The sequence below is a fragment of the Fulmarus glacialis genome, unplaced genomic scaffold, assembly GCF_000690835.1.
Source record: "Fulmarus glacialis isolate BGI_N327 unplaced genomic scaffold, ASM69083v1 scaffold17477, whole genome shotgun sequence".
NCBI lineage: Eukaryota > Metazoa > Chordata > Aves > Procellariiformes > Procellariidae > Fulmarus > Fulmarus glacialis.
This window is the reverse complement of record NW_009222795.1, coordinates 7,045-34,586: the sequence shown is the minus strand read 5'-3', so window position 1 is coordinate 34,586 and position 27,542 is coordinate 7,045. Positions and strand designations below refer to the sequence as shown.

At 43.9% G+C, this 27,542-nt stretch overlaps 1 protein-coding gene across 1 annotated transcript in view; it reads left to right on the top strand.

Annotated features, from left to right (window-relative positions):
• Positions 1-22,958, top strand: part of UBR4 (ubiquitin protein ligase E3 component n-recognin 4) — a gene marked incomplete at its 5' end in the record, with an annotated part of 74,125 nt that extends 51,167 nt beyond the window's left edge. Inside the window, 25 exons of the mRNA XM_009581589.1 lie at positions 373-502; positions 1,000-1,157; positions 1,615-1,724; positions 2,262-2,403; positions 3,169-3,250; positions 4,256-4,429; positions 4,860-4,981; positions 5,400-5,597; positions 5,724-5,804; positions 8,156-8,243; positions 8,653-8,780; positions 9,224-9,331; positions 9,560-9,679; positions 10,413-10,603; positions 10,951-11,124; positions 11,657-11,756; positions 12,901-13,119; positions 13,366-13,479; positions 13,799-13,941; positions 14,251-14,376; positions 15,163-15,357; positions 17,273-17,497; positions 20,993-21,083; positions 21,660-21,822; positions 22,564-22,958. Coding sequence (XP_009579884.1) covers positions 373-502; positions 1,000-1,157; positions 1,615-1,724; positions 2,262-2,403; positions 3,169-3,250; positions 4,256-4,429; positions 4,860-4,981; positions 5,400-5,597; positions 5,724-5,804; positions 8,156-8,243; positions 8,653-8,780; positions 9,224-9,331; positions 9,560-9,679; positions 10,413-10,603; positions 10,951-11,124; positions 11,657-11,756; positions 12,901-13,119; positions 13,366-13,479; positions 13,799-13,941; positions 14,251-14,376; positions 15,163-15,357; positions 17,273-17,497; positions 20,993-21,083; positions 21,660-21,822; positions 22,564-22,628 — 3,447 coding nt within the window. The remainder of the gene's footprint in view (positions 1-372; positions 503-999; positions 1,158-1,614; positions 1,725-2,261; positions 2,404-3,168; positions 3,251-4,255; positions 4,430-4,859; positions 4,982-5,399; positions 5,598-5,723; positions 5,805-8,155; positions 8,244-8,652; positions 8,781-9,223; positions 9,332-9,559; positions 9,680-10,412; positions 10,604-10,950; positions 11,125-11,656; positions 11,757-12,900; positions 13,120-13,365; positions 13,480-13,798; positions 13,942-14,250; positions 14,377-15,162; positions 15,358-17,272; positions 17,498-20,992; positions 21,084-21,659; positions 21,823-22,563) is intronic.
• Positions 22,959-27,542: the final 4,584 nt, after the last annotated feature.

Here is a 27,542-nt window from a genome sequence, read left to right as displayed (position 1 = left end):
AGAATCAAGTACCTTTGACTCAGATTTTTCAATACAGAGCTACAATTCTGATAAAAATGGTATTGATTGGCTGCTCCTTGATTGTAATTTAGATAACATTTGCAAGGGAGAAGGTATGTTTCTGCTTTGATCTAGCTATCTGATAATCACAGATGGATGTCAAAGATGGGTTTACTGATATTTCAGTAGTAACTGGAATGAGGCATCTGTCTTAGTTCATCATTAACAGAAACTGTATACCCTGCTGTTGTCCAAGAGCTGCATTTACCTATTCGTGGAGCAAACACAACCAGTGATCCCACCTACAGGAGTTACTCTTAAGGGAACAGGCTGTGGCTTTCTGCAGAATCATAGAGCTTTTTTGTTTATTAGGATGTGCCTGTGGATGCTCTCACCACTGTGAAGCCTTACAGCAATGAAATCCATGCACAAGCTCAGCTGTGGCTCAAGAGGGACTCCAAAGCATCATATGAAGCTTGGAAAAAGTGCCTCCCTGCGAGAGGTAGTCGTGTGCTTTTAACTTCGTGCAATTTTGTGAAGGAACGTGTATGTCCCTCCAGGTTTAGTAAGGAATGTACTTCTGTAGAGTTGTGTTGGCTTCTGTCCCGTGACATCTGATACCATCTTCACACTTAGCTGTGTAGTCCTTAGAGATTGTAGCACTGACTTTTCTAGGCTGTGTTGTTCAGACCTTGAGCAGAAAATGCACTGTGCCTGAAGATAATCAGGGGAATGTAAAAAATGAAACTTGTTGCTTATTTAATATGATACCAGCCAACTGAAAAGCTGATTGAATTCCCTGAGAGGCTATGGGAATTGTGTCTGGCTTGGAAGTGAACATAGCTCCACACAGAAGTGAAAATGGCAGCAGAAAGAAATGAGAAGCTACTCAGCTTCTCAGCTGGACTTTGCAGTGTTCCAGTATGAAGAAATAAATACAGTGGCAGTTTGCAGTTAATAGCTGCTGACAGTTCTCTTGAGCTGTGTTCAATATTGTAGGTATAGATGCCAATGGGAAATCTCCCAGCAAAGCTGAACTTCACCAGCTCTACTTGTCGGAAAAATATGTCTGGAAATGGAAGCAGTTCATGAGTCGCCGTGGGAAGAGAACTTGCCCTCTGGATCTCAAGCTGGGACACAATAATTGGCTGCGACAGGTAAACATGGGTGAAAACTCCAGTGGGACGCACTGGGCAGACTTAACAGTCAGAGATTGTTGGTAGTTTGCTGCATTTTATGTGCTTTGCAGATGATGTGAGCGGTGGTATTTGGGGAGACTGTAACTGACTGCATCTAATTCCAAGTCAGGTTTGCAGCTTAAATTCCCTTAAAAATACTACATCTAAACATTTATCCAGAAGTCTGTATGTTCTTAAACTCTGAACCTTTAATCACCGTGGTGCTCTTACCTGTCATTGTCCTACACAGTCATTGTTTAAACATTTCGGTGGTGAGCGAAGTAGGCATTCTCACAGAATCAAGTGTTTGGAAGAACAAGAGAACGCTGCCACTAGGTCACCAAGCTGTCCTAATGTATGCTGTGGTTTTTTGTAAGATATCACTAGTTTATCTATGCATATCAAATGATACCATCTTTTAATGCTCTTGCCTTAGGTGCTGTTTACTCCTGCCACTCAAGCTGCAAGGCAGGCTGCGTGTACTATTGTGGAAGCTCTGGCTACCATCCCCAGCCGCAGACAGCAGGTTCTTGATCTCCTGACAAGGTATTTCTGTGGTGCCACACTTGACAGCTCCAAGATTATTTTTCTTTAATTCCCATGAGAATCTCTTCCTTCTTCCAACTTTTCTCATGCCTTTCCCTTGTATACCTCTGGTTCACAGGTCTTTTGGGGCTGGATTCTAAAACTTAATTAGCTGGGATGGTATAGTTTTAGGAAGACTTTTTTTTTTTGCTGTCTGGCAGTAAGCTATTGCAGTTCTGTGCTTTTTCCAGAAGTAAGCAGATGGTGTTCAGCTGTGGGGACAACATTTCCCCTGCCTCTTAGATAGCAAAATAATAGGGTGAACTCCTGTGACATAACTTACCCCAACTGATGCTAGTAGCACAGTTGGGGAACTCTTTCTTGGGGCAAAATACCATGTTAGCCACAGAGTAATGAGTATCAGTTATACTGTTAGCTAGGAGTACAACAGGGAGGATAGATTTCTGGAGGCTTTTTCTTTCTTTCCATGGTGTCCTTAAGCTGCGAATACCTCTTGTTACTGTGAAGTGGTTGTCAGCTTGTGTTTCTCTTTACTAGCTACCTGGATGAGCTGAGCATTGCTGGCGAGTGTGCTGCCGAGTACCTGGCACTGTATCAGAAACTCATCAAACCAGCCCACTGGAAGGTCTACCTGGCAGCCAGGGGGGTTCTGCCCTATATTGGCAGCCTCATCACTAAGGTACAGACTTGTGTGGAGGAACTAGGTAGCAACAGAAAGCTTGTCCTTGACCTGTAAGTTTGGCTTTTTTGCTCTGAAATCTTCATCTCTGTGCCCTGTTGCTGACCCTTGGCAGGTTTATGAAGTTCACACTTCTGCGCTGTCATCTCTGAACAGAAAGAGCTACAGTAGTTTTAGCGCCAGCTGTAGCATTCCTCAGCACAAACTGGCTGGTACACATTAATTAACTGCTCTGGGGGCAGCTACGCTAAGCGGTATAAATATTGCTACACTGTCTTGGCACCAGGTCCAAGTTGGAAGCTGTCTTAGCTGCCAGACTGGACTCTGAAAGCCCTTAATGACAAGGGAGGATTAGGTGTGCTACCATTCCTTGAGCGTGAATTACAGCCTGTTGGAGAAGCACCACGTTTAAGTAGCAATTTTCAGAGTGTTAGGTCTTAGGAGTTTGCTGTGGTGATCCCTGGTGCACTCCAAAGAGGCAGATGACACTCTCTGTATTAATGGTGGCCTTGAGTCCATCACAGAGGGCCACTAAAGCAAAGCAGTGGTAATAGGTAGGTATAGGGAGAAAATGAGGAGATCGTTTGGGGTAGTTTTTCTCTCCTCTCCCCCTTCCCTCCCCGATGCTGCGTTGCAGTTCTGGTTTCTCTGTGGCCGGCTCTGTTTCTTTGCTGTGTTCCTTTGCGCCCTGTGTTAGACACCTGCCAGCTAGTCATTATTGGCATTGCAGTTTCTTGTCCTAATGGGCTTGTTAATTATTTTCAGGAAATAGCTCGTTTACTTGCCTTGGAGGAAGCAACACTCAGCACTGATTTGCAGCAGGGATATGCCTTGAAGAGTCTCACAGGTATTTGGTGGCATCAACACAAGTCCAGTAGTAGGGTTAGAGATGGAGTGATTGCTGTTCTGTAACAGCATGTGGCAGAATTTGAGAGAGATGTGATTCAGTGTTTTACAATTGTCAGCGTTGGATTTTTGCCATCAATTTAGCACTTACTTCCTAAATAGATTTTTCCGGTTTTTTTTGTGGTCAGTTTTAGTTTTTACTTACCTGAACTGTGGTAATGTATCGTGAGCAAACTTCGTCATATCACTTTTCTTCTCCATTTCTTAATTACATTTATTTTACAGTATAATTCCCGGGACCATTGTAAACACTGCTGATTTATTCCTGCCTGTTGTTTCCTACCTACTTACTCTGTGGTAGCTTTTCTTTTTTGAATCTTCTAGGGCATGCTTTTTTCAAAAACTTTTTGGAAATGGAAGTACATCGTTAGCTAGGTCATTCTTTTTCATATCCTCTTCCATGTTCTTCGAAAATTAGTGGACTAATTCACAAAGCGTGGCTTCTTGCAAGAAAAAGCATGTTGATAAATATGTCATGGGAAAGAATCCAAATGTTCACTGATTCTTTACTTTATTATAGGAGTGACTAATTTGGTGATACAACTGATAAGTCAGGTACCACACTTGCTGTCGCCATCAGAGCTAGCTTAAATATTAGAAGGGGAGCAGTCATCTGCTTTTGAAATATCTTACAACAGAAAAATGTCAAAAAGTGCAGAATTTTGTATCAAGCACTTAGAAAGCTCCTTATACCCTTTCCTCATTCCCTCACCATGGTCCCATATGGTATAAATTAAAAGGCAGCTCTTGCAGGCCAGGGGTTTTGCCTCCAACCATTCGGTTCATAAAAGTGAGCTTTAAACCACAGACTGACAATGGGAGTTGTAACAAGCCATTTCATTGTGCTGCTTTTATGATATTGTGCCCTATTTGCTGGCCACATGAAATTTAGAGCTAACAAATCAAACTCACTCTCCCACTTCCTGAATATCTCATTGCTTTATAGGTCTTCTCTCTTCCTTCGTGGAGGTGGAGTCCATCAAACGGCACTTCAAAAGCCGCCTGGTGGGTACAGTCCTGAATGGTTACCTGTGTTTGAGGAAGTTAGTGGTACAGAGAACAAAGCTGATCGATGAAACCCAGGACATGCTCCTGGAGATGCTGGAAGATATGACAACAGGTAAAACCACCTCAGTTCCGTAAATCCAGAGTCTGGGTCAACCAAGATGAAAAAGCAGATAGTTACAGCCACACAAAGAACTTCTTTCTGAAAGACTACTATAGTGAAGGTTTTTTTATGGCTTGGACCTTCCAATATTTCCTTTTGGCACAAAAAAGGTAAATAACAGTCCTGGAGTCATCTCTTATGTTCCAGGAATTTAAACCTCCTCCTTTTTATGGGATTGCTTTACTGCAGCCCAAGCATCCAAAGGGTTTTCCTAGTAAACATACCAATAGATAGCCTTTCATCTTTTAAATAGTGGATATGAAAAGAAGAGGGCACCAAAGTATGGTGCTTATTGCAGGCGGATTTATTGTGTTTGCTGAGTTAAAATGGAACCTGTAAAATTGACTCCTGTGCCTTTTTTAATACTTCCATTTCTTGGCAGGCACAGAATCTGAAACCAAAGCATTCATGGCAGTGTGTATAGAAACTGCAAAACGTTACAGTCTTGATGACTACAGGACTCCAGTCTTCATCTTTGAGAGACTATGCAGTATTATCTATCCTGTAAGTATAGAGATGGCTGTAGCATCACTTATAAAGTTAGACTGCTTAAATAGATATAGTTGCTTGCATTTTGGCAAAAAACCAATTGTATCTACAATAATGATTTAATATTAGCCAGTGTAGAACTGTAGTAATATGATGTCCCATTTGGGGGTTTTAGTATTCAGGTTCCCTGCTGTGGCATGCTCTTTGCAAAAAAGCAGAACTGGTAGTATTGTTTCATGCTGAGGAATTTGCTTACTAAATGATACTAGACATCCTCTACATGCCGCATGTGTGGCAATGTATGGCAGGATGCACCAGTGACGAAAGGACTGAAGGTTTAGGGACATTCTGTCACTTGCTACCATAAAAATGCAGGAATGGGAGCGTGATTAGGGGAAAACTTATTCACTCTGTCTCTGCTGCTGTTCTTTAGGAAGAGAATGAAGTGACAGAGTTCTTTGTTACTCTGGAGAAAGATCCCCAGCAGGAAGACTTCTTACAGGGCAGAATGCCAGGAAATCCCTACAGCAGTAATGAGCCTGGCATTGGGCCACTCATGAGGGACATCAAGAACAAAATCTGCCAGGACTGTGACCTGGTAGCTCTGCTGGAGGATGACAGTGGAATGGAGGTGAGAATCCGCAAGTGTGGATTTCTTGCACGGATACGTGGGGATGCCATTTCTAGGCAGCTGATGATTGCTAGAATGGTGATGCAATGCGAGCTTGTTCTTGACTTTTTATTTTGTCCCTTTCAGCTTTTGGTGAACAATAAAATCATCAGTTTGGATCTGCCTGTGGCTGAGGTCTACAAGAAGGTGTGGTGTCCCACTAATGAGGTATGTTTTATCTTCACATATGTTAACAGCACAAAGCACCTGTACTTGATATTAACAAAAAATGGGGGGTAAAAATAAAAATCACATGAGTCAGGATTTATTTTCTGGCATATAATTTCTTGGGCACAATTGGTCAGCACCTTTTTGTGCTCTCTTAGGATAGGCTGTTACTCAGTTCTGCAACATAAGTGATTTAAAAGCACACAATGCTGACCCAGGTGAGTGTATGGAACTTCTGTGTAGCATATGAGATATGTGAACTGTCTTCTTGAGTAGCAAACTTTCTTACGTTCCTTTGGGGAAATAGCTGACTTTTGTGTCACCGCCTTTCAAAGCGCATTTCACACTCCATCTGCACGTGACAGTTTAATGCGTATGTACAGACAGGGACACCAGATTGCTCCATCAATCTGCGGTTCAGAGATGAACCCAAATTATTTATGGAGAGAGAGCATCCAACATTTCTCCATATTACTTTGCACTTCCGCTCTTGTGCTTTTCATGTAGGGGTCTCAAGAACTTGACAGATTTCATCCTCCCAGTTTGCTTTTAGTATGGGGTATTGCCTGTTTTTCAGATGAAGGAATGGACCCAAAAGTCTTAAGGAACTAGTCCACCATGTCACAGTAAACTTGTTCCAGAGGTGGATGTGGTCCAGAACAAGCTCTTCCTTTCCTTGTCTTGTAGCCACTAAAAATAAACTCCCACCGAGAAGGAATCCATCAGGCTAAATCTTGCCCATTATAAATATGTTGTTTAGAGGCACTGCTAGTAGCACTTGAGATCATAAAAGAAGACTGATTTGCCCAACAGTTCTTGTTCATTCCTCATTTACATTTGGGTTGCAGTCAGCTTTGACTGAAACCTCGGTTTCCTGAAACCATTTGTTTGCTGTGGGGAAGAATTCAAACAAAATGCCTGTTTTCAGTGAATTAGGATACACGGAATGGTTCTCATCAAGCTTTATTTAAGTAAAAAAGCCTTCTGTACTGCAAAATCAAGCCCAAAGCTAGGTGACAGTGATAATTCTTTAGCAAGGTACCAACTTGGATAGGGAAGTGCGGTGCTGATCTTAATCTGTGAAGTCTAATTTGAACTCTCATCAAGTTACTGAGGGAAATCATCGCACGCGCTGCCCCAGCCTGCCTGCCCGCTCGGAGTGGCGAGGTGCCGTTCCCGTGAGATGCTGAGCTGTAGCCGACGTGCAGCTCTCCCAGGATGCAGTGCTGATGGTGAAAGGCAGAGTTTGCTCAGCGTTACTGTCGACGAACAGCTTCCATCTGTCTTCCTTTGTGTGCACCTCCGCAAAGCACTTCTGGAGCTGCAGCTCACGTTCCCTAGGAAATAGACAGGCGCACAAGAACGCAACCTCAGGCCCCTTTTTGTTTCCCTTGTCTCTCACTGGCTTTTTTTGTTCATCTGCCATTTTACCAGGGCCCCTGTGGTGTTAATTGCTGGTCTCTAGCATGGCCTTTGAGCAGATCTTCCCCCCGGGGCTTTCCCTGTGCTTATGTATTTGCTGTGACATTAAGCGCTGCTTATTCCACATTAGGCTTAGTGTGCTCTCTGACAGGTTTTCTCTCGCAAGGTCTCCTGCTCCCAAATCTGGGATTTTTCTTTTCTGCTTTTTATTCAGACCTATGGATTAAAATGGAAAGTTCAGTGATATGCTGTCAGTATTTCCAGCTGGAAACGCATCTGGAAAACTAGCCCTTTCCCAGGGTAAAAGCACAGCTTGTGCTTCAGTGGGTTTGGCTGTATCATTTTAGTAATATGCTGTCTTACTGAAAGCTCATTAAATTGCCTTTTACTCCTCCTCTTCCATTTTCCATCACTGCAGATTTTATCTATTTGAAACTACTCATCCAGTTAGCCTCTCCTGCTTCATTTACTGGGCTGTGCCTGATCCCTGTATTTCCCAGGTATGCTGTGCAATACCCTTGGAGGGAAAGGTTGCCATGGAAAACAGGCATTTCTCTGTAGATGAACACGTTTTCCTTGGCTAGATCTTTCATTGGTGCTAAAGGAAACTGTTGGAGAAGATTTAAGGAGGAAGAGACTGTTTATCACCAGTCTGTCTATCTAATTGGCAATGCTGGGAAAAGGTGGATAGACCAATAGATGAGTTACTGATGTTTTTGCAGGTGGTGGCTTTACTGTTGTTTTTAATTCATCTCAGTAAGGGGAGAACGAGGGAGTGAAAGATTTCTCTATGTTACCATCTGCAGTCAAAACAGCGCAAAGGAGAACTGAGGAGAACTGGAGTGTCTGTTACACACTGTACTGAGAACCGGACTTGTATGTAAGTGTCCACAGAGGTATAGTTAATATTATGCTCTCCTCTCTTGCAGGGGGAGCCGATGAGGATCATATACCGCATGCGAGGGTTACTAGGAGATGCAACTGAGGAATTCATCGAGTCTCTCGACTCCACTACTGGTAATGCATTTGTCTCCTGAAAGCTGGGATTAGATTTGAAATCTGAGGTTCGCTGCAGAGCAATGACACTATTATCCGTACAGCAGTGAGCTTAAAGTTGATTGACGTTGCTTTTGCTACATTTACCTGCTTCACCTAGAGTGGAGGAGGATTTTAACGACACTTTAAGTCTATCCTTTAAACGTGAACACTTGCATGGCACAGGACTGTTCTGCCTGGCCCTTCTTCATATTCCTGCTCCTAATTCTTTCCAAATTCAATACAGTTGAATTGACTTGAACTGCTGGTAAATGTGTCCTACTGTACTCTCCATTTTGCTTCACTGTTTTGTCCCTGCACAACAGTGGACTGCACGAGGTTGCCATATTGTGGCTGCTTCCTCTCTTCACAATCTATGTCTGTCCTGTAGATGAAGAGGAGGATGAGGAAGAAGTTTACAAAATGGCAGGTGTCATGGCCCAGTGTGGAGGCTTGGAGTGCATGCTCAACAGACTGACTGGAATCAAGGACTTCAAACAAGGCCGGCACCTCTTAACAGTGAGTCTCAGCTTCTGTTCTTTGGGGTCAGGAGTTATGTGCTGGAAAATGCCACAAACGTTAGTGAAGTTTAGTTGTCTGCCTCATGTTGCAGTTTAAGTGTTGGAGCAGATGTTTCAATTCACTAGTTCATGAAAACCTGAGAAATTCCTCCTTTCCTTCTCCCGTTCCTTTTGGTTAACAATTCTTTACAAAGATTTTGAAGTGTGTAGAAGCTGAGGAGTTGGTAAGAATAAATCCTATCTTGCTAGAGGATTGTTTTCTGCCTTGGCCTTACTTGAAAACCAAAGCTGTCTTAAGGTTAATATTGGTCTAAAAATTTGGCTTGTACTTTACCCCAGAAGTCTGGAAACCAGCTATATTATCGGGTGCTTTTAGTTTCAGCAAAATCCTCCTACTCATTTTGAAAGTACTGTAGAGAATGCATTCTCTGTATTTTGTAGGTGCTGTTGAAACTGTTTAGTTACTGCGTGAAGGTGAAAATAAATCGTCAGCAGTTGGTCAAGCCAGAGATGAACACTCTGAATGTCATGCTGGGAACTCTTAACTTGGTAAGGACAACCTGGACTTTCATAAAGTGTTTTCCATGGACTCCGATGAATTTAAACTACCTCTGATTGTCATGCTGCCTTATGACAACTATAAGAGATCTTAAATATTGCTGGATTGGCACTGCAAATTATCTGTTAGCCATTCCTTATCTGTTCGTGAGTGGAAGTGTGTGGGTCAGTTAAAGCAGTTACTGCTGGTGTTGCAATAACTGCTGCCATCTTCTCCAGGCTCTGGTGGCTGAGCAGGAGAGTAAGGACAGTGGAGGAGCGGCTGTGGCAGAACAAGTGCTTAGTATAATGGAGATCATACTGGATGAATCCAACGCAGAACCTCTGAGCGAGGACAAGGTGAGTGCCTGGGGCTCAGTGCATGAATGGAAATGTTGACTGGGATTCAAGGCTTGCAAATATCTTATTACAGTGGTGCTGAGCTTCAGGAGCTGTAGAGGAGTGCTAAATGGGAGTCTAACCCTTGTTACGCTTGCTGGCATGTCTTAGCAGGCCTTGGAGGTAGGGCAAGAGGAGTGCCCTGAACCAAAAGCACTGCGAGGCTTCTTTAGGATGATTCTTGCACAGTCAAGGTGGGGGTTATTAGGCACTGCTTGGATCCCTTCCTTGCTGCTTTCGGCCACAGGCCAGTGAGAGACAAGAAAAGACACAGCTCTGCCTTGTTTTTTTGAGTGTTTTCGTACGTGTTGAAAACATGATTGATTTTGCAGCTGAGGATAAAAACTGTATCTCAGCTAGTCTGAGAATGAGAAGAGTTTCTCACTCATCTTTTGAAACTATTGGTGTATAGGAATCTGACATCCTTTGGGTTGGAATTATTAGACCTTTTTGACTGGAAAATGCTTTAATAGTAGGTGGAAGAAGTCAAGTGTCAGCTAGAGCAGTTGATACAGCTATTCCACAAGACATTTGGGAATGAGGCTGGCTTTTGTTCTTCATCAGGCTATCTTTATCAGGGTCTAGACCTCTAATCGTTCAAGACTCAAGTAGTCTACCAGCTACTAGAGTGAGGGTTTTCTTGAAGGTTGTAGATTTATTCCTGAACATAAGTCATGCTCTTCTTCATTTGCAGGGTAACCTCCTCCTAACCGGTGACAAAGATCAGCTGGTAATGTTGCTCGATCAGATTAACAGCACTTTTGTCCGTTCCAATCTCAGCGTCTTGCAAGGCCTATTACGCATAATCCCTTACCTGTCCTTTGGAGAAATGGAGAAAATGCAGATTCTTGTTGATCGATTCAAGCCCTACTGTAACTTCGATAAGTATGTTGTCATATTTCAAGTAAAAGCATGTGAAATCAGTTATACTGACAAGTCTATACCATTTTTTTCTCATTGATGCTCACTTCAGTGTAATGTAAAGCTGCAGAGATTCCTGGTGCATAAGCTTAATTTCCTATTTCACTTCTAAGCCATTTTTAAAAGAAATATGTGAGCATGTAGCTTGAGAAATAGGGCTTTAGAGTATATTCTGAGGTGACGAGGGTCTGAGTAGCTTTTCTGAGTCTCTGAGCTGGAGTAGGTATGTGCATTCAGGAATAATGTAATGAGAATTACAGGCAGAGATTTTTGGAGAGCCTCCTAAGTTACCGTTTCTTCTCTTTGTGTAGGTATGATGAGGAGCACAGTGGAGATGATAAAGTTTTCCTAGACTGCTTCTGTAAAATAGCAGCGGGAATAAAGAACAACAGCAACGGCCATCAGCTGAAAGATCTCATCCTTCAGAAGGGAATTACGCAGAACGCCCTTGACTACATGAAAAAGCACATTCCCAGTGCAAAGAAGTAAGAGTCACTACTTAATGTATGTGATAATCCTGAACATCCTTCTCTCATTTCATCACCACAACAATCTTCCAAGAAAGCCATTAACAAGTCCACGTTCAGAAGTATTTAGATTTGGTACAGCTGTGATGCAGAGGGCCTGGTGAGACAGTGCCACTATAGGGATGGGCTAAAAAGCCTGTAATCTTCCCATTTGATACCCATCCAAGCTGATTTCTTGGATATCACGATGTTTGTGTTTCCTGCCTGTTCCTTACATATTACACTGTAACAGAGCTTTTGCTATTGATGGCCAGCGCATGAACATAAAACAAATCCCAGGGCTAAGAATTGACACTATGGCTATTATGTGCACAACATGGAAGTGGGAGTGTGAATGTCACTTCATTAATTAATGGAGGAGGGACAGAGGGGGAAGGGTGCTTGTCTTGCCTGCAGCCTGCGCTCTGCAAGCTGTGCTGCTGGCTGACCACCAAGTGCCTTTTCAGAACGGTGACTGCCTTTCAGCTGCTGCCTCTTGTTTTCTGTGCAGTTTGGATGCAGACATATGGAAGAAATTCTTATCTCGACCTGCACTTCCTTTTATCCTGCGCCTGCTCCGTGGACTTGCCACACAGCATCCTGCTACACAGGTAAGGAGACTGTCATGGTTTAGCCCCAGATGGCAACTCAGCCCCACCCAGCCGCTCACTCACTTCCCCCCGGTGGGATCAGGGAGAGAATCAGAAGAGTAAAAGTGAGAGAACTCGTGGGTTGAGATGAAGACAGTTTAACAGGTAAAGCAAAAGCCGCACATTTTCGAATTCGTTCACTACTTCCCATCGGCAGGCAGGTGTTCAGCCATCTCCAGGACAGCAGGGCTCCATCACGCGTATCGGTGACTTGGGAAGACAAACGCCATCACTCCGAACGTCCCCCCCCCTCCTTCTTCTTCCCCCAGCTTTACATGCTGAGCATGACATCATATGGTATGGGATATCCCTTTGGTCGGTTGGGGTCAGCTGTCCCGGCCGTGTCCCCTCCCAACTCCTTGTGCCCCCCCAGCCTGCTCGCTGGTGGGGTGGGGTGAGGAGCAGAAGAGGCCTTGACTGTGTGTAAGCACTGCTCAGCGATAATGAAAACATCCCTGTGTTATCAACACTGTTTTCAGCACAATCCAAAACATGGTCTCATACTAGCTACTGTCAAGAAAATTAACTCTATCCCAGCCAGAACCAGCACACTGTCCTGAAAGCCAAGTAGGACATGGCTGGCTTGTTACGCTGCTTTTTGTGGCTGTAGCTAAGCAGTTATTTCTACAGTAGTTGATTCTACTCTGTTTTTTGTTGGGCTTGGAGAGACACACCAGCTTCAGGTATCATCTGCTAGTCTGGAAAAGTCTGGAGGGCAGAAATTTTGACTTAAATTTATCTTCTCATTCTGTGTGGTGTGAGATTTATGCATCAATGTGAAGAGAAAGTAATTTAGGACTGTGAACTATATAGTATTGATAGGCTTATCAGGGCCTGATTGTTCTTTTAAGAATGCTCTTTATCCAACATCCGCATCTGACCTCTTAGTAACGGCCAGCATAGAGGCAAATTGTGCCAGTCTCATATGCAGTTTTAGGGTCCAGGGTCCGTAATGTAGGAGTATCAAAGAAGAAAGTAAGACACTTAGCAAAAATTGTTCCAGATCAGTGCTTCTGCTCAGCTGTCGTGGGTGGGATTAGAGGAAACAGTTACTGTCACGTGCACCCTTTTTCTGAAGAAAGTGCTGTGTTTCAATCCCTGTTAGGTGCTAATAGGTACAGACTCGATTACCAACCTGCACAAACTGGAGCAGGTGTCTAGTGATGAAGGGATTGGGACGTTAGCGGAGAATCTTCTGGAGGCACTAAGGGAACATCCAGAGGTGAATAAGAAGATTGATGCTGCCCGGAAGGAGACACGTGCAGAGAAGAAGCGTATGGCCATGGCAATGAGACAGAAGGCCTTGGGCACTCTGGGGATGACGGTAATGTCTGTTTGCACTGACGGCAGACTAGTGATCTAGTGATCTTTTATTTCTGTCTTGCTAAAACTGCCACACAAGGAATTGTGTAAAATGATTTACTGACAAATACTGTGGAGCTCAAGCCCATGGTTTGCCTGGTGCTGCTGGGAGAGTAAATATGGTTGCTAATTCATTCCTGTTATGGTGGTGGGGATGGTGGTGTTCATCATTGTCTTTTTAACCTGCTTGAGTTGTTCTCTCTTTCAGACGAATGAGAAAGGTCAGGTAGTGACCAAGACTGCGCTGCTTAAACAGATGGAGGAACTTATAGAAGAACCAGGTCTGACCTGCTGCATCTGCCGGGAAGGATACAAGTTTCAGGTAAAGTGAGATACATTTGCAAAGCCCTCTCACCAGCTGAGGGGACTTGCCAGTATCCGGCTGCACAAGGGTTGGTGCGTTGGCTCAGGAAATCTCAGGTTTGGTTCTTGGGATCAGTGATTCCAGAGGTGGTTGGGAAGTGGAAGTGTGTTTCCAGTGAAAGCTGGATGTTTTCAGTGAAAGCTGGAAAAAGATTTGATCAGTGTAAGTTTGAGGTAGGGACTGGGAGAGGTGAAATTCAGTGCAGTGTCAAAATAGTACAAAGTGTGAACTGTTACAGAAGTGAATGATCTTTAACATAGCTGTTGTGTCATTGCAGCCTACGAAAGTCCTAGGTATTTATACTTTCACCAAACGTGTTGCACTAGAGGAGTTTGAGAACAAGCCCCGAAAACAACAGGGATACAGCACAGTCTCTCACTTCAACATTGTCCACTATGATTGTCACCTTGCAGCTGTAAGGTACGTTCTGATCACAAGCTGGATAGTGGTGGTTGATCTTAATTTCCAGGGTAGTTTGTGAGCGTGGCACTTGGCCTTCTAACTCAGGATGGGTTTGCTTATGAGTTGATCACTTTGCAGCCTGGAGACAGCCATGGGCTTTTCTCTGTTGTGGTCTGCTTTAATGTGCCAAATAGAGGTCAGGCCTGGACACGAAAAGTGAAGTCCATAATTTAAAGAAGCTGTGGAATTGTCCATTTTTGATGGTTTCTTAGACAAAAACTTGCATATTTCTAACTTGCCTGGGTGTGGCTTGCTTTCTCAATGCAGACTTGCTCGCGGCCGTGAAGAATGGGAGAGTGCAGCCCTACAAAATGCCAACACCAAGTGTAATGGGCTCCTGCCAGTCTGGGGACCTCATGTGCCAGAGTCTGCTTTTGCTACTTGCTTAGCACGGTGAGTAGAAAAAGTTACTTTTTGAGCTGTTTTGCATTTGGGTAGGTGAGTCAGTATGTTACCAGAGAGGCATGCTAGTTTCAAACCATGGAATCAAAGATGATGTCAGCTAAACCTTAGTAAACCTGAGCCATTTCAGATTCTACCATCAAAAGTACATCTTCTAAAAAAGTGCAGGTGTCTGTCTGCTTCTTGGCTTCATATAAATAAATAAATTCGTTACCTCCTTAGCCCCCAGTGACTCCTGAAGATGCAGTGTGCAGTAATAATGTTGATTCATTTGCAGCCCAGTGACCCCCTGCTTTACAAAAGAAACCTGTCTGGCACCAATGGATTCCCTTGTGTAGATTTCCAAACCTCTGTTGGATGGTAGTGAGTTACAGTAGCGTAACCACTTACCTAGAGCAGATGGAGATGGTTCATCCTGTTGTCAATATTCTGTTCCACCTTGTGCTGGATTTGTACAGTCACGTTAGAAGTCAGGAGTGGTAACATCTTTAATGCGTTTCAGTCAGGGAGCTGTATCCCAAGCCCTGGACATGGGAAAATAGTATCGATGAGTGTATATATGTATGCAGATTGAATTGGATTTGCCAGAGTAAGCTGAGAGCTTCCCTTTGGGGAGGTTAATTGAAGGTAGCAGTGCTTGATTTTTATATCCTGTTCACTCTTTAAAGCTTTTCTGTGAAATACTTGCTCAGATTCTGAGCTATGGTGTGGAAGAAGAAACTTTATTAAAGTTTTTAAAGGGTTTTTAATAAAGTAACACTTACTGCTGTTTTTCAGACACAACACGTACCTCCAGGAATGCACAGGGCAGCGGGAACCCACTTACCAGCTCAATGTTCATGACATTAAACTGCTATTTCTCCGTTTTGCGATGGAGCAATCATTCAGCGTAGATACTGGAGGAGGAGGAAGGGAGAGCAACATACACCTCATTCCGTACATAATCCACACGGTGCTCTACGTCCTCAACACGTCAGTACCTTTCTCTGAGCAACAACCTCTGCCTTCCACTCTTAGTCTTAGAAAGGTCTATAAGGGCTGCAATCTGGGTTTTGTTACATGTATGTGGCAAGAAAGACGGGAAATCAAACAAAAGTTTTAGGAGGAACTAAATTGCACATCTTAAGCAGGCTGTTAGAGGTTTACATTGTTTGGAGTAAAGCGTTGCCGCCTAAACATGCAGGATAACAGGGAACCTATTGAGTAAAAGCAATTGGGAATTAGCTTCTCTTTCCATTCTGGATGTAATTATTACCTCTGGGGTGAGCAACAGGGTTATTAGATTAAAGAAACACTGCCAGCTTAATTTTCTCTGGAGCAGACATAAGAGAGACACTATGATGAAGTAATTGTTGCTAGTTGAAAACTTAACCCTGGTGTCATTTTATCCGATATTAAAGTAACACAATCAGTTTTGTTTCCAGTTTTGACATACTGGAATTCTCCTGTAATGTTCAGGTCCATCAGATTTTCCTGACATTTAAAAAATTTTTTTTTGTTTAATTATTATTAATTTTTATGAATAAACAGCAGCATAGGAACACTTTTGCTGAAGTGTTTCAGTAAGATCTTATTTATGCAAAGCATAATAAGATAAGGGCATGCTTTGGCTTGACACTATGTCTAAGCGTACAAATCTATAGGCACCTAAATGCTTTGGAATGCATGAGCTGGTTCTGATAATACAGTACCCCATGCGAAAATGTAATGCCCATACGCCTTTAATTTGTGTACTAGAAAGTAATACTAACTAGATGAGGGTATAAATGTTAAAATATACGCCTCTTCAACCAAGGTCACTCCAAATGGAGTGCAGTGAAATCTCTCTCACTTTCACGCCTGGAACTAATCAAAGTTTTGGCTCTAATACAATTTATCTATTGTTTTTAATATCTATCTTCAGATCCCTGTGCTATTGTTTTCTGAGTCCCTTGGGAGACAAATAAATGAAACTATTCTTTTCATCTTGTTAGTCTGCTTACTGGCACCAGAGAGCCCAGAACCCGCTGTGCGGCTGTTGTATAAAAATGCATTATGTAGTTTCCAGGCATTATTTTTTTCTAGAGACATGTTCGATATTAAATGGAGAAAATGAAGAGCTACTAGTTGGCTACCAGCTGCATCATGTAGCAAATTAAAAGGTCACACAACACTGACACCCAGACTTGATCTGCTAGGGATACTGCTTTATACCTTAATGATAGGGAGGGCATATCTAACTTAAAAACCGAGTGACCTACCTGGCTAGCAGCCTGTTCCTGATGAAGTAGAGCAATAGACTGTGGTAAAGTGTGATACATCTTCGCAAGGTCTACTGTAACACAGAGTTTGCACAGTCAGCTCTGGGGTGTCAGGACTCCTGAAGAGACTGGAGCTAGGGGAAGGGAAAAAAATTCTATATATAAGCTTACAGTAAATACACTGTCTTTTTGGTTTTGAAATTGGCCTTTATCTTCTCCGTGATTGCTTTTGCAGTAGGTGAATAACATAAATTGATTCTAAGGTCTGGCTGTAGGATCTGTAGTCATGTGCTTAGTGTCAGATGGGAGACGGTACAACCTGAATACATGGACTAGCTGGCCTGACTCTATTTTTTCTCTAAAAAAAGGAAAAATAGCTCTACAGTAGTATTGCCCTCTATTGGTGCAATGCCAGCTGCCTTGCAAACCTCTCTAGTACCATACGCAGCTCCAAGGAAAAGTGAGTTTGCTAGGCTTTTATGCTTCACTGGGAGCAAATACTCAACCAGTGGGTGAATTTGGGAAAAACCTGATAGTGCAAAGCTAGCACTGCTTTTTCCTGTGTTTCCTTTATAAAAAGCTCCTGAGAGGTAGCAAATTAATGTGTAAGAGCCAGAACAGCTGATGAAGCTTTTGTTGTGTTTCAGAACTCGAGCAACTTCGAGGGAGGAGAAGAACCTCCAGAGCTTCATGGAGCACCCCAAAGATAAGTGGGTGGAGAGTGCCTACGAGGTGGATGGGCCCCATTATTACACCGTGCTGGCGCTGCACATCTCGCCCCCCGAGAAGTGGAAAGCCATGCGAGTGGAGATCCTCAAGAGGCTCCTCGTCACCTCCCACGCGCGAGTGGTGTCACCAGGGGGAGCCAGCAGGTTAGCCACGACCCCACTGCTGCTCCGCAGCTGCCAGCTTACTTATGTTACTGTCACAGTAGTCAGAGCCACACGGCAGCTTATGGGGAGCTAAGGAAAGGAGCGTGCATATTTTAGAATAGCAGATATTAACCCTTCTGAGTAGCTTTGTACTCAGCATTGCAGAGGTATGAGCAGGAGCATTCAATTCTGGATGTTTTTTTGGAGTGCATCAATCAGTTGATCTGTGGAAATGATGCTTTTCCTAGGAGTATAGCTAAAAGTAGGAAAATGGTAAGATGCTTACTTACCCCCCACCTCAAGTGAAACACTGTAGTAACTTCTGTTGTGTGCTGTTTCAGAGCTGCTAGCATGCTCTCTGCTTGCCTTACTAAAGAAGCTGTTTCTGTACTCTTTTGATCAGTGCACCAGCTTCCTTAAATAGAAAAATAGAAATAGAAATCAAATGCCATTGCTTTTAAAAAAGAAAAAAAAATCAATAGCAGCTGTCAAGCACTTGAAGTACAAGAATAAGTGGCTGTGCCTGCCTGACAAAAGCACATATTTCCAGAGAAGGAAGGGGAATTCCAGTTTCTGAAAAGATGATTTTAAATAGCTGTCATAATTAGGAATAAATTCATTCTTATTCTAAGTCGCCTTAAAGGGCATTCTTATTCTGATGACATTAATTATGTGTTTGATAAAGTCATTACATTGTAGTAACACACAACACAGCATGCATCAATGCTATTAAAGGCATCAAAAGTGAAAGAGCCCTTAAAGGGACTCCTGTATTGATTTCTGTGCTAGTTTCTGCTGCTCAAGCTCAGCCTACTCCGTGTTCATGTCTCCTATTTCCACCACCCTGCTTGAGTTCTGGGAAAGGGGGTTTAACAGCTACAGGAGACATTATCATGGAGGTCTGTTTTCTCAGACACAAGGGCGTGCAGCTTTTCATGTGGCTTGCGAAAGAGACTGGTAAAGCAAAGCCCCTGTGTGGGTTTGCTGTGGATGTTTTTTAAAACCCTCAGTAAATTATTCTCTTTCCCAACTTATCTCTAAGCATGTATGTGATAAAAGCATATTGAAATGGACATAGCAGGAAACTTCCAGCTAAACCATCCAATCTCTGGAATTTCAGGGGAAAACACTCAGAAATAGTTCTCATGAATTATGTCAAGGTTTATTCAAGGGCTTTCTTTAATCCCTGCAGACTAAGAGAGCACAAAGCCTTCCACTGATAATACCTCTCAGAAATAGAAATATGGCAATTCTTATTTCCAAGGTCTGTGCTTACGTATTCTTGTGGAAAATCAGGAAGAGAGTGATGGACGGCTCTGCAGATAAGTGCCAATGCCTTGAATTTGTAGGCTAAGGCAAAGAGGAAGCCAGCGTCTGTAACATCAGAGTAATATGTCTACATACAAAAGATTAAAATTAGCGTTCCATGTTAGATGCAGTATGAGGGTGTTACCTGGGGGCACCACCATTCGGAGTACATCAGGGTGGTGTGGACTGAAGGTTAGAGAGACGCAAGGACTCGCTGCTACCTTTACTGGGGGAGGTGGAGAGAAATTACTATAGAAACCAACAGTGCATCTAAAAGCAGCTGAGGATCAACTCGTGATCCTAAAAAGGGGCTGTAAATCTTATTAATAAAGATGCAGGCAATGCTCTACATTCCCTTGTACTTAAATGAAGGCAACAAATACTGCCTGTGCCCTGTCCTGTCGTTAGGTGTTTTATCCAGCTGCTCAGCTGGATTAGTCAGCGTAAGACAGATTTGAGGAGAATCTAGCCAAAAATGTCTTCTGTCTCTGCCAGGAGCTACAGCTATCGTAGCTTATCTGCAAGACCAAAGTGAGGGATACTCGGCACCTTCTGGGTTTCAGAAACGCTTTGTATTTAAACCCATAGATGAAATTACCGGGAAGGATAGGAGTTCTGGGTTTGTTCTTTTTTTGTAAATAAAGTTTACAAATTCCAAAGGACTGAATCAAGTGACCAATTACCTGCTTGTTATTACTGAACCAAGAATTCTGGCTAGAAAAATCCTTTAGACACTTTGCAGTACAGTTTTCATCTGGAGTTTGGGCGCAGAATATCCTTTTGATTTTTTTCCCTTTGCTCCTGACGGTGACCTTTCTAAAATATGCATGAGAGAAGTGAGGCTCCCAAAGTGTTAATGTCTAACTTTCTGCTGGCAATCCATGCATAGCTGATGAGCCTGAACCAGCTTACATTAATGAAAACGCAGCAGCTATTATATGAAGTAGCTGTTCCAGAAGGTAGCTACCAGACTTAACCCACAAGGGCCTTTTAGTTTTCAATTAAAGGAGCAGACTCCAATTAGATCAAAACCATTCACATAAAAAGAAACTCTGTCTTGCAGTATTTGGGAGTCTAGAATTAGCCTCGCTCTAAGTTGCTGTTCTTCCCGTGGAAATTTAGTCACCTTTACTAATTGGTTTTCCTTTAAATAATTAAGCCTAGCTGCCCAAGCAGACTGCCACCTACCAAGCTGTCTGTTTTAAGGGCAGACGCACAAATGTAGCCTTTCAGAATAAGAGCAGCAAAATTTTTATTTCCCCCCAAAAAATCCAACTTTTGGCAGATTGCAGTTGGACCCGTGGTCAGACGATATCCTTTTGTCTTGCTGACTTGCGTCAGTGGCAGCTGAACTAGTTCTAGATGCATAAAAAAGGGCTTTTTTTTTCCAAAGCTTTTAAGTGGCAAGCAGGAAGCGGCATGTGATGGAGGCAGATGTACCTGAGAAATGCATGCAAGAAAATTCCAAACCCATTAGAGTTGCTGGCAGGAGGTTCCGCCTTGCCAGAACCTGTTTGTGATTAATCCTGTAAACTTCGGGAGCTGTTATCCCAGGACAGCTCTGCACCTTTTATAGCATTTCTCTAGCCAGATGCTGAATTTCCAAAAGCGTAAGTCCTTCTTTCATCGTGATAGAATAACCAAGAAGATATTAAATGGAAATTCCTCCATTTCTTCAAAGGCAAAATATTTCCCTCAGAGTCTTTCAGGAACGCTTTTGTAGTTAGAAGCAAAAATATGTTCTCTGTCATTGATACAGACTGTGTCTGAAACCTAGATTTAGTTATTTCTTCAGGAATCTGCTGTACTGCCAAGCAGTGAGCATACAAATGGGGGCTGTGCATTGTTTTTTCCAACTTTGCTGTTGACTTCCTACATAGCCTTAGCAGTGCACTTCCCTCTGTGCTTGTTTTCTTCCTGTGAAATAAGGTTTTATTGGCTGCTTTGGTTACACTAGACACAGCTGGTAAAGCGACTTCCTACCCATAGGAATCGTTGCACATAAGTTACGGATGCCTAATGTTTATTTTGCGTCCAAGAGCATACAGCAAATCTTACTTGGAGCCATTCCCCATGCGCATTATTGATAGGCTTTTTCGCTGTTTCAGCTTTCGTGCTATTCATCAAATCGGTTACCAAAGCATAGTAAAGTGATTAACTCAAAGATTGATTTCATTATCTTCCTAGACTGGCAGATAAGACAGTGAAGGAATATGCAACGTACCGCTCTGGCCTTCTCTTCTGGGCCCTAGTAGATCTCATTTACAACATGTTCAAGGTAAGAAAAATCATTGACGTTCATCCATATCAGCTTTCTAACCTAGGCAACTACATGCATTTGAAATAAAAGGCAGAGACTGAAGCCTCTTTTTCCAAGATCCTTGTAAACATAAAACTTCACCTTGTGTGAGCAGAAAGGCTGCAAGAGGCTGCCTGTGCTTACTGTACCCCTTGCGATTTGGTGTCTGAAGGATTGAGAGACTTTTCCAGTTTGCAGCACTCCTCCTGTGTTGTGTATTTGCTTATTTTTTCTGTTCATCGTTAGCTAAATCAAGGACATTCAGAGCTGCACCAGGCAAACAGTTGTGTAAGGAAGGAGGTAGGGGCATCCACCAGAAACTTGCAGCTTCTAAAGAGGGTTAAATAATTAGAGTGAGAAAATGCCTGCGACCTTGTTTGCATTCTGTACAAAAAGATTATAAAGTCACATATGGGGTAACTTTTTCTATGTGGCTTGTTTACAAGAGGCAGGGATGCAAGTCCAAGAGCAACAGGAGAAGGCGTCAGGGTTTGAAGTTATTCTTCTAAATAGGTTTTTTTTTGACTGATTTGGTCCCATTTTCCCCTCTCATAGAAGGTGCCTACCAGTAACACAGAGGGAGGCTGGTCCTACTCTCTTGCTGAATTCATACGACACAATGACATGCCAATACACGAAGCTGCAGACAAGGCCCTGAAAACCTTCCAGGAGGAGTTCATGCCAGTTGAAACATTTTCCGAGTTTTTGGATGTGGCTGGTAAGTGTGCGCTTTCCCTTTTATAGGCCGTCTTACGCAACTCGTGACTGCCGCTTGCTTGAGACAGCAGCGTTCCTGACACTGCTGCAGCAGCTTGTTTGTACGAGGCAGCGAGAGGAGGAGACCTCGGCACTCCAGCTATTGCCTAAGCTATTTCAAAAACAGTTGGGAGACACGCTTGAGCATCCCCAGACAGGAAAATTTCTCGTGCCTGATCCTGCAGATCCTCCCCCTGCTCTGTTAAACATACGTACCGATGTCACAGCTTAAGGGTGGTTTGGGGTATATGTGGTTTGAAGGCTGATAAACAGATGTCACTCTGTACTAGAGGCAGCAGTTCAGTGCAGCGAGAGTTCCTGCCGTAGGGATTTTGGTATCCCCAGGAGTCAGGAGATGCTGAAAATTAACGTGCAGAGAGGCTACTCTTACTTCGGTTAGGAGTTGTTAGTGTCCCAGGCCAGTCTCTCTCTGTCCAACCTATGGAGCTTCCAGGCAGCCAGCTAGCGGGGTCCCTATAGTAGTTCTGTTGCACAAGAGCAAGTGCCATATGGATTTAATGTACGCACTTCGGTCCCTTCTGCACGTGCATCCAAGAGGGTTTATCTTTGTCTTGTCCATACTTAAAATAACATTGCAGCTGTCATTATTAACTTACACATGCCCTAGCACAAATCCCTAATGTGGGCAGGAGAAACCGCTTTGTGGATCTAATTGTTCTGTATTGTGTTCTTTTGTTTAAAGGACTCTTATCAGAAATCAATGATCCTGACAGCTTCCTCAAGGATCTTTTGAACTCCATCCCCTGAGCCGCCAGCACAGAGAAGCGTTGGGCAGAGACTACACTAGCTTGCCTTCCATCCCTTTGTGTTTCTCCTTGTGCAGTCTGTCCCTTCCCTGAGGAGTGCTGCAGGTTTTTTTTTGTTTTTGTTTTTTTTTTTTTTTATTTTCTACAATTTTTCTTCTTGGAGTGATTTGGAATTTAGATTTGTTTTATCTTGTATTTCAGTGCTTCTATCTGTAAAGCCTGTGTATTCAAGCTGGTTGAAAGAACTTGTACAGAGAGGAATCCAAACCAGTAAATCTTAATGCTTTAGTGTGCACCTCTTTGAAGTTAAATAAATTGAACAAATGGGTAAGATGGGTTTGACTAGTACTTTAACCATGCAGTAGCCTAAATGCCAAGTTCTTTTTCATCTTTTCTTTCAGAGCTCCTTCTCTCAGGGCTCAGAGCTGCTGCTCTTTCCAGCCCATAGTCTGGACAAGGACACAGGAAACAAAAGGCTCGTAGTGAGCAAGGAAGCAGACTGACACTGTCTTAACTGATTGTACGTGCAGAGCAGGTTTCCCCTTGTGGGACGTGAGCCTTAGAGACTCGTGGACTGCAAGCACAGCGTTTCCTTCCACCCCTTCTTCACCTGGGTGAGGGCAGCTGTCCCAGCGCAGTCATGTCCCCTGGCGCTTCATGTTACCCCTCTCCAAGGAATGTTGCATATCACAGTGTCTTTTCTGACTTTACTCTCACCAAGGCTGTATTCAATGCCTCCGGTCGTGTAGTACTGATGGCAACATCACCTCTCAGAGGGATGCTACTCACATCGAATTTATTTTCTCTTTCTGGTAAAATTTTCAGCTTCAGCAAAATGCATGGAAAATAGACGCTGCACACTTCTTGAGCCAGCCACTTGCCCTTTCCATAGCTTGCATTTCGGTGTGCATGACCTGACCTGAAGCCAAGTACCTGCTTTGAATACAGCCTTGCCTTTTCTCACCCAGTTGTGCATGCTGGTAACTTACCTTTACCACCAGTTCTGCTGTCCTGTAACCCAGCTGACACCTGGTTAAGCTGGAATCTAATAAAGCTTTCCCTGTCTTCCTCGTCTCTGTTTGAACTTGAATTTCCGCAATCCTAACACAGTCCCATCCCATAAATAATAATTATTTTAGAGGCTGAATAACTCGGCAACTTATTTGATGCCTTTTGTTAGTGTTGAGCACGCATTATGATTTGGCAATTAGCAACGGGTGAAGGCGCAGTGTTTTTCTTCTTGCCTCCATGGGTGCTTATGTCACTCCTGGCAGTCGGATTTGGTTCTGGGGAGGTGTACTGAATAGCAAGCCACCTTGAGAAGTTTGGGTTAGTGTCTTGCAAGGGACTCGAGAACGTGTCAGTGGGCTGCTTTGACGGTTGGGTAAATCTGTCTTGCCTTACGAAGGTACAGGAGGGGGGCTAATGTGTGGAATTTGTTCTTCTTTAGTACAGCTGTATTATGCTTAACCTGCCTTTTAACCACATAAAAGAGAAAAACACAATGTTTTAAAAGCACTGTAAAGTCAAACCTAACAGTCTTCTCTCCAAATAAGCAGCTGTAATATACCTATGGGTGGATGCACAAGCACTGCTTACCAATACCGGTGTACAGTAGCTTGGGCAATACTAAAAAACCCTTTTTGAGTAAATGACCTTTCAAATCAGTATGATTCCTGAAAGCAGCAGTGAACAGGTAACAAAAACCAGTTTTTTATGGCTGTGGTTCTAAAGCTTTATGGAGGGTTCAGGTGCAAGACTGAAACCCCAGCTTTTTGACTTTGTGTAAGATTGACTGGTTAAGCTCCAGACAACTATTAATGTGATTCAGAAAGCAGGGGAGGAATACTAGGCTGCCTTGCTACCTACTTACTGTCTTTTCACAGAAAAATACATCTTTTCCCCTTCAGCCACAGCCTCAGCGTGCCCGGCAGTCCGTCAGCTTTTGCTTCACAGCTGTTGCCTCACTGGCACAAAGAAGGACGTTAGAAATACCTTGCGCAGTACCTTTCTTCAGCTTACCTAACAAGGTAACTTCAGCATAGATCCAGTTTTTGCTGATGCAAATCCTGGTCTAGCTCCATTTATGCTGGCACAGGTCTTTTGCGAAAACAGTCTCTGCTGTTGCAGAAACTGGTAAAGTTTATACCAGCAAAATAATTCTTCTACCCGTGCATTTGGATCAGCAGATCCTTAAACTTACCAGGAGCAGAACGCGATCGCCATTTGTTCGCCGATGTTATTACAACTGTGAGGAAATAGGATCTTAAAAGGAGGTCATAAACTGTGTCCTTACCAGTATAAGCACAGTGGCAATAAACTACTCGGAGCTATTCTAGATGGTTTTGCGAAGGCCCAGAGATGTATTTTGGAAAATAAAGGCGGCATATCAAGTGCCTCCCTGCCCAGAGCACAAGAGGGCTGTGATTTATGGGAAAGCCGGATTTGAAAAGAAGGTGGAAACAGCACGATAGTGCTTCTGTGGAGCAGAATAGCTTGGGAGGGACTAAGGACTAACAATAACAACCCCAGAAGACCTAGAGAGGGACAAGAACAAAAGAAAAGTGTTTTGGAAAGTTTCAGCTGACGCAGGCCACACACAGAGGCTCAAACATTCGCAGTGCTGCACAAAGGCGATGCACTCCGGGCTGCAAAATCCCCCGTGGGCTGGGGCTGGGGAAGTCAGCAAAGACTTTTGGGGGAAGCGTGTTACTTAAATTAGAAGTAAGAGAGGAGCAAGACTGAGGGAAAATGCCTCAAAACAGGTAAAACAAATCAAACTGATGAACCAAACCACTAGCTGAACAACAGAGAGTCAACCCCCTCTCCAAAAAAAATAGTTTATTTGCAAAAGACATTTTTGGGGGAAAAAAATCCTTTGCGATGCACGAGAGCCAGTGTGACCTCTGTGATCGCTTTGAACCTGACTTCATGGGCGAGAGCTTCCCCGAGATGACCTGACATCCTTGCGATGGCTGTTCACATGGGTCAAACTCCGGTGATTGTTTATTAATTAATCTTGTGAGCGACACCTCCCAGGGAGAACAAAGTACCCAGCCCTGCCCCAGGCACCAGCTTCGGCAGGGACGCGCCGGGCTCTTGTGGCTGCTGCAGGTAAAAAGGCCCCGGTGAGCCCGAATTCATCTGTTGCCGCTGCCATGGCTCGCTGCTGCGATCCCACGAACCCGGGCAGGTGGTACCCGAACAAAACCGCCTGGCACCCAGGGCTTGTTCTGTAAAGACGGGGAGTCCTTGACCTTCTCTCTTGTCTTTCATGATGGTTTCTTTTGTCCTGCTGCCTCCTCCCTTCGTAATTCCCTTTTTCAAGCCAGGCAAATGTCCTTCTGGAAGCTTTGCATGGCTGGGTGCTTTTTCTGACAGCTGTCCCGCCAGGACGGGAAGCCTTCCTCCCGCTCCTCCCTGCCCCGCTACCAATGCTTCCGACTAGCTCTCCATCCAAGTTTCTCTCCTGTGTTTTGTCTCTTATTGCAATTGCCTGGAAGTATTTTCAAACAAACAGTGGGATTAGAGCTGCTGAGCATAAACACACTGTGAGCTGTGATGTTTTAATGCCATAAAAGAGTCCCTGGACTTTTTCCGATGCAGGAAAAGTGATTTATCTCCCTGGACCTGCAGCCGCGCGGCTTGTTTTTCACGCAGATCATGTGCATTCTGCAAGACCGTGGTGGATTACGTGGGTACATCTCAGGGTTGCAGTCTCCAATGCAGAAATTTGGAGCAAGAAGCCTCTTTTGCCTTTGTCCAAAGTTTTTGGGGAGCATTACTATGTGTGAGCGCACACTGTACCAAAGGCTACCTTGGTATTAAACCGCAAAAAACCCTTTCATACAAAACCATTACCAGTTTCTGCCAAGGCGATGCTGAGACGTTGCTCAAGGAGCCTACAGCAAAGAAGCGAGACACCAGACATGTGCCACTGACTGCTGACCCACATGAAAACAGCTCCTACGGCGGGACTTGCGCTTACCCTGGCAGAAAAGTTTGTGTCATGTTTTCTGAAACAGGGTTTGATGTTTTTATTTTACCAAAATGCCTCCGGAGGTGCCCGAACCGCTGGCTCTGGGAAGTACAGAGGCTTTTCTCTGTGCTTGGGCAGCTAATTCCCAGGGAAAGACCCCCAGTTTGCTCATCTGAAGGGCACAGCATAGGACTGGACTCTCCCTGTTGCTGCAGCATCGTTAGCTGAATTATCAATCCCCCCTCATCAGCTCCTGGCTCTGCAAACCTCGTCTTCTCCCATCTTGCTCTCAGCATCGCCAGCTACGGCATGGACGCTGCACCGGCACTGTCCCTCGGCTGCACAAACCCGTATCGAGTCCCACGTGCTTATTTTGGCCTTTGAGCACCTTTTCCTCCAGGAAGATCACACCAGGCTCTGCCAGCCCGGCCCTTTCTGTCTCCATTGCAGGAAAAACCGCTTTCACCACGTGGTGAGCAAAACCCTTGCAGCGCCCGCTATGCAAACAGCGGGCACCGTCACGCCAGCTTTGCCGTCTGCCTTTGACAATAAAGCAGATCTTCTGCAAAATTCCCTTCCTGCCTCAGCCTTGCCTTTCAGGCCAGCCCTGTTTTGAGTTCGAGCCTTATTCCTTACCGATTTATGCCCCATCAAGCTCGAGGACTAGATCGGACATCCTCCAAGCAGGTAAGCGACATAAATGAGTACAAAAAGCACCAAGTCCAGATTCCCAAATTGCCTTTAAATTCACAAGTGAAACCAGGCAAGTTTTTAGCTGCTCCAGAGAACGGCCACCCTGCCAGCCCGAGGAGCAGCTTTCCCAGTGCATCTCAGGAGACCTCCCATGGTCTGTGTGAACTTATTTAGAAGCCCTCCCTTGGGTCCCATTTCTGCTCCCTGCCTGCCCCCAGATAAGAAAATCAAGATTGGCCTTGA